At 44.4% G+C, this 21,931-nt stretch overlaps 1 protein-coding gene across 1 annotated transcript; it reads right to left on the reverse strand.

The window, feature by feature from the left end:
• Window positions 1-537: 537 nt before the first annotated feature.
• twr (signal peptidase complex catalytic subunit SEC11 homolog C twr) lies at window positions 538-20,643 on the reverse strand. Its single transcript, XM_065441827.2, has 6 exons — window positions 20,433-20,643; window positions 19,633-19,742; window positions 16,894-17,043; window positions 13,825-13,944; window positions 8,084-8,141; window positions 538-960 (listed from the first exon to the last, which is right to left on the reverse strand). Exons 1-6 carry the CDS (start codon window positions 20,478-20,480, stop codon window positions 910-912), a joined length of 537 nt encoding a protein of 178 aa, XP_065297899.1. The 5' UTR covers window positions 20,481-20,643; the 3' UTR covers window positions 538-909.
• Between the last annotated feature and the right edge of the window lie 1,288 nt (window positions 20,644-21,931).

Consider the following 21,931-nt stretch of genomic DNA (forward strand, 5'->3'; position numbering starts at 1 on the left):
AAAACCTGTGGAGGGAAAAAGTTACCTTTTCTACCCGAAAATTTCCCATCCTGTAAGCTCGTACGACGCTTCTTTGACCTACTGAATGTAACATATATTTTGGGTGTTGCTTGATTTTGTCAGATCAGCAATGAATTGCCAGTAAAGGGATGAGCCATTATCTGTGGTCAATATTTACAGACCAGAGAAAAAGGCATTTATTCAGCATTCATCAGACGTATTATGGCTCATGATAACAGCACAAAACTCTAGTAAATTACAACATTTATGGTCTTATTAACCCCATGGCTGGAAGATGGTAAAAGAATGGGTATGGTGGCCATGTTCAATCAACAGATTTAGAATAAAAAATATTCCGTTGGTCCATTAACACTGTTCAGTTACACTTCGCAAATAGAAGAACACTTACAAATTGCAATTTTTTAGCACTTCCAACAGTGTTCACAGTATAAGTAGTCCACATAACACCATATTTACAGTGCGCAAAATTAGGACAAATGAAGCAAAAAATGCAATGAAGTCCTCAGACAAAGCAAGAAGAAAAAACAATTGCTTTTAATTCACTTTCACGTGCTCCAACCACCCTTACAAAGATGTGATGTGATGACATATATTTATAGGATACACAAGTATGGCTTGTCTGCTGCTTTGTCTTTTGTTCCAGAAATATACTGGGCCTGATTTGGACAGTATAACACGTAAACAAAGAGGTGCCCGCATTGTGAACACCTTGGCAAAATATTTCCTCCATCTTGAACAGAAAGAAAACGAAACAAAATGCGCGGCACGTGGCCACTGAACCAGTACGTGGGTGGACAGCGAGGAAGAGGGAAGCCCCTCGCCGTTGACTTGCGCAGTCCCACATGAGTTGATGTTGGCGAGGCAGTAAGCCTCGCGACACAGCCAGTCCTATTCTCGATGAACCAACACAAATAACCCAAGACATCCTAGCACAAGGAACTGCAAAGTAAGGAAAGCAAAGGAGAGTCTTGTGTGAACATCACAAGCCACAGCTGCAAGAGACACAGGGGAGTTTTAGATTTTGCACACCCAAAGTTAGAGGACGCAAACCGCCGATGATACAAAAGAATGCAGAAATCGCATACAAAATAATGCAAGTAGGGTGTGTTTCTTTTAAGGATGCGCTGACTTAAAAGCCCTACACGAAGAAACAAGATAGAAATGCAAGTTGACATGGGTGTAGGGCTTTAGGTATGCAAAGATGCTGGAGTGTGCAATTTCTAGAACTCCCTATTGTAACACAATTTGAAAGTTGCAAGTGAAGTTAAATGGCAACTGCACAAAACATTTCTGATGTATATTCAGCTGGGCATTACATCGTGTCAGAGCATTTATTTCACAGGACACTTTGCCATGGCTGTAGTGCGACCAACTGCCATCCTTGATCAGTAATCGCCAGACACCTATTTCAATCGGGGTTACAGAGCAGTGACAGCACAATGTAAAATGGACGTTAGAATGCCAGGAAACACCATATCATGGGTGATATCACATCAAAAACATGTTCCACTTCACTGCCACTTTACCTTTACAGCCAACTTCCAAAACTTCAATAGACTTATGTTTCTACTAAGTTGTGTCTCAAAAGGCACATGCGCAAGTTACATGCTTCTTTTTATTTAAGCAAGTGGATGGTGTAAACTTATCTCTCACATTCTGTAGGGGTTCAATTGATGAAAGCTGACTGCAAGTATTCAAGACATGTGATGCAAATGGTGAGCACGGGTTAAGGAGTATGGAGGCAAGAACTTTTGGTTTGATCACCTTTAATTTTTGTCCAATGCAGCTTGCAGGTGACTTATGATAGAGTGGCGAGAAAACCCACAATTAGGCATGTCTTTGCCTATGACGCTTAGTGAGCACCTCTTGAAAAGTTGTTCTCCTGTCCTCCATGATGGTACATTTAAACTTTTTTTTTTTTGATGGCCGAGGAAAACAAGAAGGCACATGGCAAGATAGGTCTGGTGAACAATGGCCCATCATTGAGGGGCTAAATATTGCATCACAGATTAGGCAGTGCAAGCTGGGGCATTAGTGTGATGAAGAAATATTGCACACTACCCTTTTCATAATTCTGGTAATTTTCTTCACACAATCTTTCTGCATTGCCTCAACCTCTACAAGTTGATCTTTTTTTTTCTAGAAGGAACAAATTCCCAATGCACGATTCCACACACAAAAAAGAAATGATGACCATCATCTCTACATTTGAACTTCTACTTTTTTTTTTGGCTTGCAGCTTGTTTGGTTTCAGGGTCATAGCCACATGTTGAAGACCAAGATAAAAACCTTCTAAAGATCACAAGCTGAAGACGAAGCTATGAAATAATAAAAATTGTCATCCACCCAAGTGTAAGCAAGAAGCTACAAAGGGCCTGCTTAGAAAGAAAGCCTCACAGTAGGAAAATTCGTCCAGATCAGGAGATCAAACCCACGAATGACGCTTTTTCGGGCCTTGACATGCACAACAAAGGTGAAGCTAGTTCTAGAAGCTTCCATTGCATCGGTGCTGCTCTTCCCCTTTCTGTCTGGCGGTAGGATTTGAAACACCACTTTGTTTCCTGTGCTAAGCTTCAAATAAAAGTCTGGGCCAAATAGAGATTTTGTTACTTCCTGGCAAGTGGGAAACAAAGTTCGTGGCAACCTGTCTAATGTCTATGCTAAAGATGCACAGACAAGAAATTCAACTCTGACCAACAGCTTCCAAAATCTTGTCGAGTGTGTAGCCACAACTCTCTCATCAATTCCTTTTGCAAACCTTTTCGACATTCTCATTGAAGGTTGGCCAAAATGAGGATAGTCTTCAATACTCATTCCTTCTCTTTAAATCTGAGCAAGCTTCTCGAAAATGCGAGCGTAGCTAAGTGCCTCCAACACAAAGGCCCCCTGAAGCATTACAAGTGCTCTGTGCTAGTTATTCCAAAGATAAAATATCTCAGGCAGATTCACTCTTAGGTATAAAGCAACAATGATTATCCAAGAGTAGTGTGACATTTTGCAAAACCATAAACACAAATGCATAGGTCATATTAAGGTGATATCAGCTTGGCTGCTTGGTCGAGATGCAACAAACTACAGCCACATAGCAGGGAAGAACTGAACTACAACTACAAAGAGCTGTGAAAAGCCAGTTAATTTTTTTGAAGAGGAGTGGTCACCTTGTCAGTGCAATGGCATTTTAACGATTTGCTGCTCTACACATGTCCACACAGATGACATATGTTGTAACAGAATCTTGTTTATGCAAATTTTACAAGATCACATAAAGTATCGTTATCACACCTCGAACAAAAGAAATAAATGTAGTCGAACTTGCTTATAATTATACAAGTTTTAGAAATACATAGCTTATAACAATTAATAGCTGCTGCACCGCCTGCTCTTGTATATTTTCTATGGTGAAGTAACCCGCTTACGACAATGCCCCTATGCCGGATTATCGGTTATAACGATGGAGTCTGTCGACTGGGTGTCCGTGCCATAAGGTAATGAAATGCGAAATCCTTGAAAAGAAAAAGGAAGAGAAATTCGAGCAGCTGCACGATTGCCTACTAGCCAAACAGCCGCCACGCACTCATTTTCCAACTTCTGCATGCCAGCCACGTGCACTTCTCTCCCGTCGCCCTTCGACCCCTCCGAACAGAAATGGGCTGTACCCATACACTCGAAACATTATTACACCTTTATGGGTGTACAAAGGGCATTCGGTTGTCGCATAGCCTTCATGTTTAAGGGGCATGATCAAATTGTTGGTGGGTACCAATGATGGCACTTTGTTTGCCCAATTTTTCTTACAAGTAAAAATGATGGCAGCTGTGACAGGCGACATAAAAAAGTGCATTAAATAAGAGATATGATAGGAGATGCGAGACCAACCTATGACCAGAGGTCAGTGTTAATGCGAAAGCATTATTGCTCCATTGAGCGAAAATCCGGCAAAGTTAGCGTGACCGAAAGATGGCACCAAAAATGGCCGATGGCACAGAGTAAAAAACGCATACAAAATGTTCGAATTAACATCAGATTTTTCGGAGAGGTTCCTGTGAACAAATTAAATTAATGGTGTTGAAAAGAAAATTAGGTAAGTTTCAAACTGGATGGGAATTGAGCATGGGCCTTTTGGTGTGAGAAGAGCACACTTCCCTGATGCCACGGTGGCTCCACGGTTCTGGCAGACTAAAGGTGCGCCTAGTGTGTAAAATGGCCGGTGGCACAGAGAGTAAAAACATGTTAAAAAACGCTTGTACTGACGTCAAATTTCTCAGGGAGGTCCCTGTAAACAAAGTAAATAAATGCCTTTAAAAAAACATATGGTAAATTTCAGTCTCGGTGGGAATCTAACCTGGACCTCCGGGAGGCAAGATGAGTTCCCTGACAGCACAGCGGTGCCAGGGCTCTGGCTGATCAAAGGTGTGCTTATTGCGTGCATCATTAGACATGTCACATTGCAGCCATCTGGCTGATTAATACCCCTGTCACAGGGGCACCCGCGAACTCCGTTGAGCATGAAACTCTCTAACGGAGATTGACGGCAATGGAGTTGCGGCCGTGCTACACGGCACAACGCGAGCTTTCGACGGGCGCCACATGGGGTACAAACGGCGCTGCTGCGCTTACTTCCATGTGCAACTGTTCACATATACGGTCGCCATTAAAGTAATCCATGTGCATTTTTTTAACGCAGTATGTAATAATGTAAAATCACAGTGAGAATCTTTGCAGTACGTTACCGCAAGACTTGTTTTTTAAGCATAGCGAAGTTGCAAGCGATGCTGGCCACACTGCGCTCTTGCTTTCGTGCGTGGGCAGAGCGGGTCACGTTGTTGGGCCGGTGCGCTTCGAGTTGTGATTCCGCTGTGTAATCGAGCGTGTCTGTGTGTTCGCGGTGCGCCGCGATCGCTCGTGGTGCGTGTCACCCGGAGAATTTCACCCGTACGGCTTGAACGATACGTGCGGCTCCCGTGCATATAAAAACCAACAAAATGGCGGAACGGCGTTTCCCGATGCAGCGTGGCGAAGTATTGGTGTAGAGAGTACAGGTGCTGATGCCCTTAACAACAAATTAAAACTTCCATTATGTGGCATATATCCCAAGGCAAAAAAAAAAAAATAATGCTATAATTTGTAAATGAACCAGTTACGACGATTTTACTAGCGTGGTTTTCTGCAGAACTGTAGTTGCCTGGGAACGAGAGTACTCCATCCAACCGTAATGGTCATTGCCGAACTCCATTCGCCCAATATCTCCATTTAACTTCCTTGGCGCAAGGGAGACCGTGTGACACGGAGCGCAACTCCTTTGGCGTAAAGACGAAGGAGTTCAATGGAGTTCGCGGGTGCCCGTGTGACAGGGGTATAAGGGTGTGCTCTAGTGTGTGCATCATTGGGCACATGACAGCGCAGCCAATGGGGAGGAGGTGGCACCAGATCATGAGTAGATAACATGAGTGCATTCATTAGGTTTCGAAGTCTACAAACAGTATAATGCTTTCACATTCCCACACTTAAGCAGTCTGAATTGCCTCTGCCAAATTTTTTTTTTTACATTTAAAATAAGAGTGTTTTCACCACTACCAAATGTGGGAGAAGAGAGCACACTTATGAATATTACTGGCACAAAATGCTTCATCAAAAGCTTCGCCAATGTTGCCCGAGTGCTAACTCGACTGCTGGAGAACACCCTAATTTCAGGGCGCCTGAAGCAGGCCCATGTATTTGTCGCTCTCGTCCTCTTCCTGACAACTCCCCACATACTTGCCAACTTTGACCCATGTGCTGGAAGCAAAATCCGCATAGACTCAAGCGGCCACAGCACCGCTGTTGCTTTCATTCAATGCCAGCACGGTAGAGAGCGCATGACAGCCAATGCCAGTCATCTGCTCTCACCTTCAGAAAGAGATGATATTCCATCACTAAAACAAGAGTGCCTGCCTTTCGGTTGTCACCAAGTTGCAGCCATACTTATTTAGCCACACATTTTTGGTCATTACAGACCACCGTGTCCTCTGCTGGATCTCTTCTCTCAAAGACCCGACATGACGGCTTGGTCTGGCTTGCAGGTCACAGAATATTTGTTAGTTATTCTCTAAAAGTCAGGCTGTTTACACAAAGATGGCGACTGTCTTTCTCATCATCCGGTAGATTCTCCTGATCCTTCTACACATGCTACACATGATTCGGACGCCCACGTACTGGCTCTTACTGATATGAGCTACGTGCACATTGAACAACGATGCGATGAATCCTTGTGTTTTCAATCATAAGCAGTGTACCAATGCTGCCCTCTGTATGTTCATGCTCCATGACAGCATCCTTTAGTGCCTCAATATCAGCACTGAAAGGCACGAACCTCTACTTGTCCTACCTCATCATGTCCCATCATATCTGAGCAACGTCATTATGTATTCACGACAGGAGCCCTCACAGTAGCACAAACTTACGTCTGCATATGATGTTGATGTTTTTTAAGCCTGAGTTGTACTGTTCTGTGCATCGCTATGTTGCTGCTTGCAACCTATGCCAACGCTGGAAAAGACCTACTCTGCGGCCTGCTGGACACTTCCCACTATTGACATTCTCTTTGAACCATTCAATTGCGTCAGTCTTGACCCGCTTGGCCCTTTTCCAATGACAACTCGAACATAAGTGCTTCACCGTCACTACAGATCACACAACACACCGTGCGATCACGAGGGCCTTGCCAACTAGTTGCACCACAGATGTCACGAATTTTCTTCTGAATAACAAAACATTTCCAATTCTAGGCACTCCAAAGCAGCACCCCAGAAAATGTCTGCGCTGTAGGCAACATCATAGGCTCCTTTTTTGAAGTGTGGCTGACCACACTCCATGATAATTTAGTCACCACATCCTCCAAAGTGATCCCATGTCCCGACACACTCATATTTTCTATGTCTTGTACGTGTTTTCAGACACACCTCTGTGCATTTGAACACTAATTGACAGCACTAAATTTTTATGGAAAAGTGCCAATGCAGCAAAGCAGCACATTTGTTTACATCAACTTCAATTAAAGCTGCAATCAAGACAATACCTTGCTAATTGTATCTTACCGTCCCTCATGTAATACCGTACCCAATATAGCATCTATATGAAATCTATGGCCTAGCATGACAAACTAATCTGCGAGTGACAGTCTCCCAACCAGCGCCGATCATTAGCGTTGCGGTCACGTCGGCCCTGTGTGATAGTGCCTGAGGTTGCACAAGGCGCACCCATGATAATGAGGCATCAGAAACAAGCAGGCAGTCAGCCCAGCAGAGAAGCCTCATCTCCCATTGTGCTCCTTGCAAGCAACCCTATCAGTGATGTCAGCACTCTTTGTGGATCGTAACAGGCAGTTTAGAAGCTACAGAATGCGTCCCTTTGATGTCAGTGTCACATAGTGCTGCAGTTTAGTGTTTGTCTGTGTAGCCTTTAAAGCCCACATTAAAATGTGTATTTTGCAGCTTTCGCTATTAATACTTGTCCAGCAATGACCATGTATACTGAGAAAGAATCAAACAAGATAAACATACAGGTTCAAAATTTTGTGTCAGTACTCCTTTCCCATCAAGACTTTACAAGAGTTGGCTATTTTGATTGTAAGTCAGTAATTATACTCAGGATGCAATGTAGAATCAACTGAAGCTTCAGCAATACCCTTAGAGGTCAAAAGGCATTTTGAAAGTGAGTATCAAGCAATTTATTCTAGCTTCTTTTTATCCTGCCCATACCTTTACCAATGAATGCAAGCGCATGAGTGATAACCTGAGTGGTAACATCACCCAAGGTCATGAAGATTTATGACACGTCACATGGGGATCATTTTCACAGAACGGAACAAGCTGCTGTGTGGTACCAGAAATTATATGTTGTAAACCTGCACCTATATATGCAGGCTTTAATATTTGGTTGATGTGCCTTCCCATACCTTTAGAAGTGACGCATTCAGATGTGATGCAGCACACAGGCATACAGATAATTTTTATACTAGAGTAACCTCAGAGAAAACAACCAGGCAAGAAAGAATGAACAAGCCACAAAACTGCTCACTACTTACCTTAAACTTTGGATAGTCATTCATTAATATCGTAACAATACCAACATATGGGACAAACCTGCAAGGAAAATAAATGAACACAGTGAAACTACCATAAGTGAATCCGCAGTCATCATACTGTGTTGGTGAAGCAGCGCACTGAACAGGATAAGGTGAGACAAGAATACACTACACGCGCTGCTTCGTTTTACTGCACAATACTGTTACGCTTGTGTCTCTGCACCTTGTCTTGGTCAGTGTGCTGCTTCACCAACAACCCAACTTTCCACATTACTGAACCTGCAGTTGTGAACTGTGCACTGTTGTGTGCAATTGCCACAACATACTTAACATTTCAAATTCACCTTCAGCCTAATTAGATCCGCTGAATACAACACAAGCCTTTCCCAAAGCTGTACAATAACCTCTGTCTCACATTGACCCTGCCACACCCTATATACCTACAATATTCTTGTCTCATGACCCAGTTTGGTTCTCTCGTGATGCCAAAAAAGAAAATGTGGGGTTTTATATGGTAAAACCACTATCCGATTATTAGCAAGCTGTAGTAGGGAGCCGCAGATTAATTTTGACAATCTGGGATTTATTAAGATGCACCAAATACACGATACATGAACATTTTTGCATTCCGCCCCAATCAAAATGGGGCAGCTGTGGCTGAGATTGAACCCGCGACCTCACATTCAGCAGCACAACGCTACAGCCACTGGGCTACTCTGGCAGGTATCTGATGCCTACAGATCTTCAGCCTACACCACAATTCTTCAAACATACCAGCTCTCAAACTCCAGCTCAATTTCCCAGTGCCCCTGAAGGCCAACCTATGAGGCTTAGTAGGCTAATAATAATAATCAATAATAATAACTTTTATTTCGCCTTAAGATGTACAGAGCACAATGGCAGGTCGGCACAAGTCGGGAGAAGACTTGTTGGGCAGTACCCGGCAGCCAGCAGTTCAAAAGGCAAAAGAGTAGACCAAACAGGGGATGCCACTATAGTGCTGCTTTCAAAGGAAAGTTTTACTAGCCGCAGAGGCATCATCAAGCGTTCAAGCCAGTTGGACTTCAGCATCAATGAGAAAAGCATCACTTGCTAGAGGGAGCAACAGGATATGCTTTTCATGTGTGCTCCAACGAGGATGGCAGTTATCAGACCACAACAGCAATGATGACACAGAATGAGCTTGGCATGCTCATATTAAAACAAATGTGGTTTTCATCTTGTCAACGCTGTCCTCACTTTTTTGTTTGGCCTATCTTCGCAGTAAGTTCTTTCTTTTTTTTCCTGGCTTTGGATTTTCAAGGGTCGGTTTAGAATCAAGGCCGGCCTAGAGTCCAGCAAATACAGTACAGCTACTCCTGATTACGAGAGAGCCAGCAATTTTTTTTGGCTCAGCTTTGAAGCAATACAGTCACGTTATGCGGTAAAGCTATGACGTTTCGTTTTGCACCTAATTGCACTATGCAGGCAATTTCCGACCCAATTTACTTGGAAAACAAAAGTTGTCTGTCAGAAATGGGTAAATACAGATAAATCAGATATTATGAGCCACCGTTATTGCTTGAAAACCTTCCTAAGGCAGAACACAAATAGGTGTTTTTGATGGGAGATGACGTGCGTGCACATTCCCAGTACCCTAAGCTCCACCAAGACAGATGCTGCCACTAAAGGGGTCATCAATGGAGTTGCCACATAGGTGAAGCACATATGTGTGGACTGGTCAAGTTGGAATCATCCGGCCAATGTCAATTTTAGAGCCCAAATAATGAACGTCTTGGCTTATAGAAATTCACGGGCACCAGCTGGGACCTTTAGTTGGAATGAAATTAACCAAAAGATGGAATGAACTGGCATCATATTAACAGAAGTCTACTGTATAAGGCGACGTTTTTGCTTTCTCCAGAATCCTTAGCCTCGAAGTCACCCCTCGCCTTATATGCGAGGCTCATGGATTCAATTACTACATCAATATGGCAGCAGCGGCGTCATATTTCCGGCAATCAAATTTTAGATTGCAGCACAAATTTTAGCAACTAATAAGCCTTGGCAGGTAAGGCAGCACAGTATTCTTGCACATAAAATCTGCAGATGATAGTATGAAATGAGCGGTTAAGCGGGTCCGCATGGCACCAGTCTCCCCCGCACGCACATCACTGAAGGTATCACTCTCATTGGTCTCCATAGTTCGCAGCTCGTGTCTTTCATATCCCGCTCCGCGTTCACTGTGCTCGTTCGTTCGGTCACGCCCTCGCTCGTTTAAAGGGACACTAAAGGCAAACACTAAGTAAAGCTAAAGTTATAGATTAGTGCTCTAGAATCTCTAAGGTGTCAATGTTATCACGAACAGAGCCTTAATAATCGAGAAATCGAGGTAAATGCAGGACATGATTTGAAACTACCCCAGGACATTCAAGCCCTTGCCCGATGACGAAAGCACTCCAATTAAATTCTGTCACTAGTACTCAACTACCCGTTGCAAGAAACATCCTCGTATTGTATTATAAGACCAAATAAAATGCAACTTGCCCATTTACATTTTATCTTTAGGAGAAAGAAGTCATTGAAATTACTGCTGACAACGACGCGGGCAGTCGAAAGGTTTCGGTTTCACTGGACTCTGCACAGCCCACGCTTTCGCGTTTCAGTTCTTTCCTGATCGCATAGTGATGCAGTGGTTTTGCTCGCTCGCGAAACTCGCAGAAACTGCAAGTAGCAGAGAATTCAACCTCTATGTGATGTCGCGGGATGCCCGGACGGTCTACGCCCCTTTACCAAAGAGCAGCTGCAGCGGCGAATCCGCCGCTCTCTCTTGGCTCGGTGCCGCCGTCTGTCGGGCGCCGTTTTACTCACCAATGGCAGCAAAGAGCGGTGATGGATGCAAAGTCACCACTCCCCGGGTAGGGTGGCGGGAGATTTCAATTTCGAAAAAGGTATTCGGACCCTTCAGATAAAATTATTGCGTAAACTAAGTCTTTTCTTGGCACGAAACAAGCGTTGCAAGGTTTCTGGACAGGTATTTAAACAGTCTACATCAACTTAGTATTCGCCTTTAGTGACCCTTTAACAGTAAAGGTGGGGTGCAGGTTATATGCAATTTTCGCCTTATATTGCAGCTTCACGGCAGTGCACACTGCTATAAGTTTTGCCATAGGGCGTATGCAAAGACACACCAACTAAAAAGGCTCACATGTGCAAGTTTCTAATGATTACCTTCGCACAGTTGTGATACAAAGTTTAGGGGCAGTCAGTGTCAATACAGAGTGGCAACTCAGCTTTGTCCTATCATTGGGGGTAGCTGGTAGAAGCTGCATTCATAGTACAAAATTGGCAGTGTATCTGGCTGTAACAGCATCCCCAAACTCTCCAGTGGAACTTGTAGTTGTAGCACCTATAATTTAAGAGCCAAGGTAATCAAGCAGGTAGAATCTCCCTGACAGCTGTCATTTCACAGCTGGGCACAACGTCCTCAGCCTGACTATGACATGATGCATGCTAGAGGACAACATTAAATAAATGTAAAATAAATTTCTTCTTTCTTTTTTTTTTACAGCTTCAGCACCGCAGAAAATTCTGTCGAAGCTGTGAGTGTGCTTCGCGTTCGCCCATCGCTATGCATGTCATTGTGATGGGCAGGTATTGCATGTGCAACGTTGACTCCGCAACACTGGCAGTTTAAACTGTGTTTCGCACATTCACAAGTTCGGAGTGTTGCCCACAAGCAAGATTTCTTCATTCCTACTAGCACGCGCACACACAAGCTTGGGCTATAGGCATTTGCAGTAGTTGCCAGCAGATACCTGCAAACCCCACTTGACACGCGCCACCGTCATTGCAGCCTGTGCATGCCATCTCACCCCAGATGTATGTTGTATATTCGTCTACGGGTATGAGCGTTCATTAAAAGCTAGCCTCCTGCGACGACATGCAGCCCGAAACCCCCGGCACCTAGGCCTAACCAACACTGTCTCATTGGGACTCGGGTGAAAAGCAGCCTAGGCACCTCAATGCGAAGTTGCTCAGGAGTTCTCGATCTCTAAGCAAACCATCTCCGACTACGTGACAAACAAGGAGAAGATCCTGTAGCCAGCAGAAGCAATGTCTGAGGGGAAACAGAAAAATTTCCATGATGGCGGTCATTTAAAGCTGGAAGAGGCCTTGAACATGTGGCTGAGCGCCGCTGTAGCTAGGAGGATACTTGCTTCTGGCAATCTGCTCAGACAAGCAGGGACGCTGGCCCTGCACATGACTATTGCTGGCTTTAAATTCAGAGATGGCTTGCTGCGGAATTTCAAAAAAGTGCAAGCTGGCATTCAAACGAATGTGAGGCGACAGTGGTGCTGTTGACCGAACCCTTGTGCTGAACTACAGCGCTGACAAGTTGCGTGCACTGCTGCACTAGTACTCTCCAGATGATGTCTAACTGTGATGAGACAGGCCTGTTTTATAAGATGTCCAGGGAACCCTGCCACGGGGGAAAGCATAGCAAGGAGCGTCTGGTTGTCGTGGGAGGCCACATGTCAAGGACAAAGAAGCTTTTGCTCCTCATTTTAAGCAAGTAAAAACATCCGAGATCTCTTAAAGAGGTTAGGTCACTGTCTGTCTGGTACGAGGCAAACTGCAAGGCGTGGATAACGCAAGATGTTTTTGAAAAGTACATACTGTAACTCAACCAGAAATACAAGCTTCAGAAATGCAAGGTGCTGAAGTTCACAAACTGGCATGCCCACAGGCATATAAACAAGCTAAAGGCTATTGATATAAGGCATTTGCTGCCAAATACTACAAGTGTGTTGCAGTCCATGGACCAGGGCGTGATTAAGAACTTGAAGATTCACTACCAATCGCACCTCTTGAATCGTGTGCTATTGTGTGTGGACCGCGACAAAAACTACCTACGTTGTGGATTTTCTCTTGGCCATCAGAATCCTGTCTGATGCCTGGAAGGCAGTGACGCCGGACACAATCCCCAACTGTTTTCGTCAACAGGATTTGTCCTTGATAATGAGGACAGTACCACAGTCCACGACCCACTGCAGATGGGATTCTGCCTGCCGCAGCAATGGACATTATCGATAACTTCCATGCTAGTGGAGTCAACATCCTCGCTGTTATGTCTCAACAGTTCAACTTTGACAACAGTTCAACTTGCTGTGGAGTGCCACCACAGCTTATTACTGTTCAAGAGAAGCATCATAAGTAAAATATAGCAAGTGTGACGAAGAAGATCGGCACGCTGAAAAGCCCCCTTGCCCCATCGCATGGCTCGTACCCAGTTCGTTCTTTGGCTGCGCCCTAGCTGCTGATGCTGCGTGTGTCGCTACTGCTCTGTGACCCAAATAAACCCCTTTACACAAGCAACACCTGGCTACCTCAGCCAGCCATAGACAATTGAGCACTCTGAATATCGCAACTTTCATTCAAGCCGCGCTGAATGCTGTAAGAACTTAATATAAGGGGAGAGGACGACGAGAGACTGCAGCCTCTTGACTGCATCAATGTTCATTGGTTACGTTTAAAAATGAAGGTAAGCAATCCTGCCACAAACTCTGTCTCAGTTCATAACAGGATACACAAAAAGTGGCAATTATGGATTAATTATACATGTTCCTTTCTACGCCACAGTTAAAGCATGGCAGTCAGTACTATAATGCTGACAAAGAAAAAAAAACTTGAAGATAGAGGTAAAGGGCTAACTGCAGCTAGTGCATGCGATAGGATGCAGTAAGGAAGCCATCACTTACCCCCTTGCCCGGCCGACAATGTCCTTCTTGTCGAGCCACATCTGGCCAGGAGCATATAGGCCTCGGTCATCAACTGAGTTGTTATCCCCCTTGGTGAGAATCTTCACTGACCCATCACCCCTGTGTGCAAGGCAAAGGAAACCAAAAGTCCGATAAGTCATCATAAGAACAATCGGTGCATAACAAAGTTCAGTGTGTGAGAAACTTGAAAGGCCCGGATATTAAACAATACAAAACAAGAAATGAAAACGACAGCAACTATAGCAAAAAGGTTAAAATGTCTTGGCTGCTAACGAAAACCTTGTTCACAAAGTGAACAGGGATCTTATGTCCAAACACGGGTCAAAATTATGTTACCTAATTCGAATCCCAGTCTTTTTCATTTGACTTTGTAGGCAGGCAATAGCTGCGGACTGCCTGCTTTTTTTTGTGAAGGCACCGATACAGCCCGATGTAACGCGGGCAAGCACAATGGCAAAAAGTGCACAATCTACTGTCTAGAATGATGGCAGAGCCAGAATCACTGCCGGCCTTTGGCACACTATGACGCACTGGAAGAAAAAACATGTCTTATCTCACGCTGAAGCCGCTAGACCAGAATGCATTGCGAGCTAGCTTGGTAGCCAGCAGCATGCTGGGCTATCAAACAAAAAAGTGCTCCCTCGCTGTGCACTTATACGTAGGGGCTGTGGCAACAGCTGATCGGCACATTCCCTTGCGCTGTTTAGCTATCATGAATTCATACCGACTCACTCAACCTTCACTGCTTTAAATATTATAAGGCGTAATTGTTTTAATTCGATGCTCACTCTTTATGGGAAAGCGTTTTGCATTTGGTTTGCCAGGGCATGTTACTGCTCTCGGCAGAAGGAAACAAAGAATTGGCATGCAGTGTGCACCAATGACAGTGATCTAGTGCGTCACTGAAAATGAGCGAATACACACCAATAATAGCAGCAAGGCCCCGTAAAACTACACAGAAATCTCATCATTTCATTCCATTTATAGGCCCGAAGGCAGTGAACAAGAGGGGGGGCAATACAAACATATGTAAAGGAGGTTATGTACAAATGAAACTAAGAGCCACATAATAAGGGTGTCGTGTCATCTGGCGATGGAGAACCGTGTCACTGCAGTGACACAATGCTCAGGGCATGATGACAAAGAGAGGTGGATAGAACATCACACCAGGCCAGGACAGCTTCCAAAGCAGTAGACGGAGGGGATGCCCATGAAGATGAGGTGGGGACAGTCTTCCATTGTTGATAACACTGCTCATAACCCGTAGCACATGCACAAACTTTTCATCATAGTGCTTTCTAGAGGTGATGTGCTAATTGCCAGACATATACAGTCAAACCCACTTATAACGATACCGGTTCCAACAATAAATTGGTTATAACCATGAGAAGCTGCTGCACTGTCAACTTCTGTATGTTTTCCATGGTGAAACAACCCACTTATTACAATGCCCTAACCCCGCATTGTCGGTTATAACGATGAAGACTGGCTGCTAGTTGTCCATGCCGAAAGGTAGTGAAATGTGCAATTCTTGAATAGAAAAAAAAAACGAGAAATTCAAGCTACTGTAAGATGGCCCGCTGCTCCAACAGCCGCCACGCGCTCATTTTCCGGCTTTCTTCACGCACCTCTCTCCTGTCGCCCTTCCACCTCTCCAAACCCGAATGGGATGCGCCCAAAGGTCTATGCCATGCCACCCTCCGAAACACAAATGGACCGCACCAACTGCACTGCTCTCATTGTTCGCTGGCTCCTCATTCAGCGCAGTTCTGCAAGCAGCTTAATCGCTCGCGTTCGTCTTTGTTGGTTGCGTCAAAACTGTTCCTCGCCACATGGTTTCTCAGTCTCATTTGATTTGCTGCCGAAACAGAAGATGGCTGATCCACCCGCTGATCATTGGCAATGCCCGGCGTTGCCAGTGAAAAGAAAGCGTATGGCTATAGATTTTGAAACTAAGTGGTTCTGACCGATGAAGCGATTGTAGCGAACATGCTTGCATCAGGTAGCGATGGCGACGACTGCAGTGATGATGCGGTAGGGCAGGGTGCCTCAACGTTGTCCTCACAGGAAGCCCGGCAGATGATTCAGTCCCTCCAGGGATTCATCTTTGCGAGGAACCTCCCGCTGCACCACATGGAGCACCTGGATGCCTTGGAGTAGGATGTCGGCAAGCGTCGCGTAAAGCATGCAAGGACAATGGACATGGGGCTTTCTCGTGCAAGCTAGTGAGAAGTGCGTGGCAAGATACTTGTGGGAGTCTCACTTCAGAATTTCTCCTGGATTTCACAAGCCAACAGGCTGCCGCAGCAGCCTTCTCAGATTGTTTAAAAGGCCCTTTTTGCCATCACCAAAACGATGCCCCAGACGTGTTCGCACATTGCTTGCTTCCAGTGACCCCCTCTTTGCAATTGTTACAGCAGTGTCATTTTTTAACGCCGACAGCCGCGGCTTGTTACATGCGATCAGAGTGCCCAGGAAACAGTTAAACGAAGGAACCCAATCAGCAGCCAAATGGAGGAAGGTGGTCGGGAGGGGCACTGGCCTGCCTGCCATTATAGCTTTCCCATATCAGCTCTGCCATCTCCCATTTTTATTTTTTCGTGCAACCCAGTTATAACAATTATCGGTTATAACAATGGAATTTTCCTGGCACTTCAATAATGTTAGAAGTGGGCTCAACTTTACCATACCTTTTATGAAAAGTGTTTCAAGGCCCTTTTAGCTCCTTTCACCAATAATCTGAATAGTTAAGACCTTTATCTGGTTCCGTCAGATGCAGTGCACTTTCTTTAAATGAAGGTTGGATAATATGAGCAGAGTTCCAACATTCTGTTATGTTCGGTGAAAAAGGAGATGGCACTGTATGCTGTGATCATGTAGAACGAGTTGACATGCAAGACTTGTTTCAATTTCCGTGAGCTATTCCAACTGCAGCCTGCAATTGAAACATGCCAAAGGAACCTAGAAAATTTTGCATGCAACAAACTTCTTTTGCAATCAGTGATTACAGCAAGATGTCCTATACAAGTTCAGCCACAACAGACTCACTTTTCGTGCAGCTTGAGCACCCTGTGAACAATGGGAATGTCACGGCCCTCCACTTTGAAGACCACTATGTCGCCAACGCGGATTGGGTCTTCCTTGTAGTTCGTCAGGAAGAGCAGGTCTCCGCGATGGAATGCTGGCTCCATGCTCCCACTGACCACAGTAAAGAAGAGAGAAAAAAACGAAATGGTACACAATTACTGAAGTTTGCAGTCTTTGAATCCTTGCATTACTTCACAAAGTGCATGCCATAGAAGCGATTTAGCTCTATGTCATACTAGAAATGGATGGGCTTTCCGAAGGGATACATGTAATTTATTTTATTAGGTGCCTCAATTCTTACTACTTCATTCTATGGTAAAATATCTGGATATTTCAAAGGAACTTCATGAGATGGCAGTGCCACTAGAGGTCCATTCTATAGGATAAATGGAGCACACAAGTTATCCACACGCAAAACTTCTGCAAATCTTCATGAATACTCATTGAACATGGATTAGTATGCCTGAAAGATATCTGAGTTGTGCCGGCATGGCTTCTGCCTTCCAAGTATATGATTGCATGTATTCATGTCTGCATACCTGCTAGTTGTTGTGGGCAAACTGCTGAGGTCAACCTTCTTATTTGTTGCATTTGCTGTGCTTCTTTCTGCTTTACATTTCAAGGCCCACAATACTACATCGTCATAGCTTTACGCTCTTTATATTTAGCTCGCATGCCCACTTCGACATTTTTTTATGTGGAACATCTTTCAGTTCAGTTTGCACAGTTAGCTTGCTAAAACCGTATGCAACAAACATGTAGTACTATTATCGCTTATAGCTTTGCAACCGTACTACCCACATGCCTTACTTTGGTATCATTGCGTAGAGGAAAGAAGCCATTACATGAATATGCACGAGGCACATGTACAGATGGTGCCGTTGTCGCGCCACACAGAGTAACCGTACATGCTCCCTATAAGGGGTGCATATACAGTAACTCTAACCACACGATTTAATTCAAGCTAAATTTAGCCTCTCACTGAGCATTCACAGAGGTATAACTCGGCCACGCATTAGCTGATCCGAGCGACATTTCATCAAACTTAAAACTGTGCTTATCAGGAGTCGCAAGGCTTTCCCGGGTGTATAATTTGTTGCAGAAATGTGGCAGTTGCTAAGCTATGGCGCTCTCGCAATCATCCTGCAGGGTACCAGGAATGGCGTGAAGAAGCCTGGGCAGCAAGACAAAGGGATGCCAATTCGCACCTGCCACCTCTGACTATAATACAATGTGCCCACTTCGAATAGGAGACGAGCACGATTACAAGATTAGACCGTAGCACCCCGACTAGATTTATATAATTTAAGCATATAAGCTTGCTAATGCATGAACAAATGCCACTTGTATATGTGATTATGTCACTTCTGTACCCTAGTGCCCATACACCCGCAACAGCATGCACAAAACGTTTCACGTACCCCACTGCCAGCTGTAGCCTTAGTACAGCCTACCTGGTAATTTTTTTCCTACCTGACAGATGAAGATAGTATTTATTTTAAAGCAAATCGCTTTCTTTAGATCTTTCACCAATGTTTGTGGTTGTACTTTGACTGCCGATACAAAAAGGAGCATGCTCTCACACAAATGAGTTGTGGAGTGCATTGGTCACCAACTGTAAGCATATCATATTAAAAGACCTTTGATACAAACCTAGTTCTCTGTAACTTAACCTAGATATGGTGTTTGCAATGGTAAAATAACTTAACGTTTATTAAACATCCAGGACTACTCCTGAGGTTGTGAAGACAGGCAATGGGTGACAATGCCCATATAACACGTTGACTCAGTAGAAGACATGCCTTCATAAGATTGTGGTGCATGTGAATAAATGGGCCTCACAACAAGTGCCGTCGCACGAGAGCTTTGGGGCAGCTGAAGGTTTGGTGTGTGGTGAAGCACTCGGAAAGGATTGCCTTCCCACTGTCCTCCCACCATGCGGTGGCTGCAGGAAGGGGCTCCGGCACCATTACAGATGTATTGTTGAATGGTTCTCTTCTCTAAGGAATTCTACAATGAAACAACAACCGCTACCTGATTGTCCTCACTGCAAGAAATATACACCTTCAAGCGCAACATTCCATTAATGAAATTAATAGCTTTCCAAAAGTGTTTCGCTATTCGCTTACATCGTCAATCATTGTCTATGGTTTCTGCAAATTCTATTTGTTCGATTTTCTCACTTAGAACATTATCGATGAAGTCTCAGCAGGGCTGTGGAGTAGCCACATAGTAAAGTAATAAGACAGCAATTCAGCATGACAGTTTTTGTCCTTTGCAAGTGAAATAAGCTATTAGAAAAGTTCTAAGTTCATCTTAAGTTCATGGAATTTCAGAGAAATTAGTTCGGGCTATGAAGTGACACAATGCATGCTAGAAGGTGCTTATGATTTCCCTTTAGTGTCATGTTAACCGCGCAGTATGCAAAATTGGTGGGCCAGCAATACGTACACTGTCTATGTTTCTCACTCTGCATGATTAGAGATGCGATACCACCTAAACCCCTCCCTCCCCCCAACCCCGCCCCCCCCCCCCTCAAAAAACAACTTTAGCGAATCTAAGGAAAGTTTGCCCCAAAAGAATTGGCACAATGTTTTCATAACTCGCCTGGTCGGTGCGCCACACGCGGCTTAAATATTTGCGTTCCCCATTTATTTTTTCTAATGTCTGTCATTTCAAAATGGATCCGGGCACATTTACCTGAGCACAACTACGATCGGGCTGCCGCTGCCGGTGACGACCATCAGACCTTTCCATATCATAAGGGCCGACGACACGATCATACCAAAGTTTAAAACTTGGTATAAAAGCTGTGGGCGGAAAACAAAAAAAAAGGTTAGGCAACATAGCAGGTTGAATCAAACATATGCTGGCACGTGGCCGTATTTACGAGAATTAAAAGGGCGCAGTGGCGACAGATCATAGGAAGCGAAAGCACCGATAACCTCAAATATCCAGCACAGTACCTCCGGTAGAAATGAGAAAACAGTAAGCAGGGAATATGCCATTATGTAGGCATGTTCAACTGACATGGATGAATCTAGTACGAGAACGCCAGCACATTGCAGCAGGAAAGCCGCCGTGGGGCAATTTCGTGCATTCGTGTACTCGCAGTACTAAATATGTACTAACAAGCAACCATAAGCGACTAATGAAAGCGGGAATTCTGACCATACAGAGTGCCGTAGCGCCACGTAATTCTTTAGGATAAGATATTCGACCGCGCAGTTACTCGTGACATTCGCTGAGCAAAACATCTGGCAAAGCCCGGCTTCCGCTGCCGAGAAACGTCGGCAAAACCAGACGCTAGGGAAAGGTTTTTGTTACGTTGCAAATAAAAACACAGAATGCTTAAAATTTTTCTAGCTTCTTGAATATCTACTGAGCTAGTACAAAATTCGCGCAAACTGTATTTACGCAGGTGCCAATATCTCCAGTCGTCAGCGCCGTAAGCACACGTCCAGAGCATGCAAGGAACCGTACGCTGTGCGCTTGCTTACCTGCCGCTTATTCATACGTTTGAGGTCATCTAGCATGCCGCCAAACATGTTTGGTTAATATTGTTGGGGGTCCCTTAGACCCTTGCAGTCACAAAATTCCGTACGTGCTCTTCCAGCCCAAACCACACCACCAAGCGTTACCGCCGCCACATACACCTAACCGGTACACGTCAGTTCAAAGGGACCCCAACAAAATGAAAATAAGAAGCGTCCATGCGCTAGCGCCACCACACGCCGGTGGAAAAAACTAAGCTCAATGTTACCAGACAAAAGTGCATTTTCGCTTTTTAAAGACTACAAATGTAACACAACGTCTAACATGATGGCGAAGGCTGCTCCACTTTCTTGCTCCCTACAAACGAAGGTTTATCTGCACGTCGTAAGATAAAAAAAAGTTATAATAAAAAAATCATACTACATTTCAATAGTAATAAAAGACCAGTAACTGCGTACGCAAGTAAAAGGTCACATGGTGGACCTCTTATGCAGCTTCATGTTTTTGGCCGCGTCGGGTGCCAAAGATCATTTTTCGCTACTTTCAGTGCTTAATTAAACATATAAATTCACGTTTAATGAGAAAAACATGGCTCGTTTTAATCACTACGATAAGGAATTATTCCGTGATTATTCCATCAGCGGAGCTATCTCGATTCATGTTCTGAGCGGTTAATTGTCTGTCCCTTTAACGCACATTTGGTAGTTTGTTTCAATGTTATGAAGAATTATAAAGCTGGACAGCGCTTCAATGCTCTAAACTCGCTTACTCGTCATTTTTTATACGTCAGTGCAAGACAGTTTCTATATTTATTTACTTTTCCTCCTTATCATGCTCAGTGTGATATAGACAGCGGCAATATATTTATTGTTTTTCTTCGTGATTCAGCTAATATACAGAGTCTTGCACAGCGTCAAATTAGCGCGAACTTTTAGCGTTTGGAGAAATGAACTACAAGCATACAAAGCTTGCACTGACAGTAGACATCGGTAGCAGCTTCCGTCACCACCGCGGGTGGAACGCAAGTATAGTAACTCTATGGGAACGCAAGTGGTGACGGAGGTCTCGGAGGCCACGCGACAGGTTTACTTCGTTGGTTTTACTTTCCGGTGTTTACCTAGATGCCGGCACAAGTCGGTTCGCTGGCTTCTCGCGACGTAAAGGCCCTTTGCGCGGTAAGGATGAAATTACCATATGAAATAAACAATTGAGCAGCCTGCCCACAGTCTATCCACATTAAAGAGGGTTAATGCTTATTCCACATGGTTTATTTCACATTCTTAGCGCATGAAGTCGCTAAAAGCCAGCAATCTGGTAGGCAGTATATCAGAGTTACATGTGGACGACTCGAGCTATTGGCGGCTACGGGCAATATTTTGCGGGTAGCAAACTTTTGCAGTGCATTTTCAAATCTAGCCAAGCTATTTTCTGTGTAAATATAAAGAAGAGGTGCCGAAGTCGGAGACAAAAAACATTCTCTGATGATTACGATACTCCCTAATGC

This window comes from Dermacentor albipictus, chromosome 4 (assembly GCF_038994185.2).
Source record: "Dermacentor albipictus isolate Rhodes 1998 colony chromosome 4, USDA_Dalb.pri_finalv2, whole genome shotgun sequence".
Lineage (NCBI taxonomy): Eukaryota > Metazoa > Arthropoda > Arachnida > Ixodida > Ixodidae > Dermacentor > Dermacentor albipictus.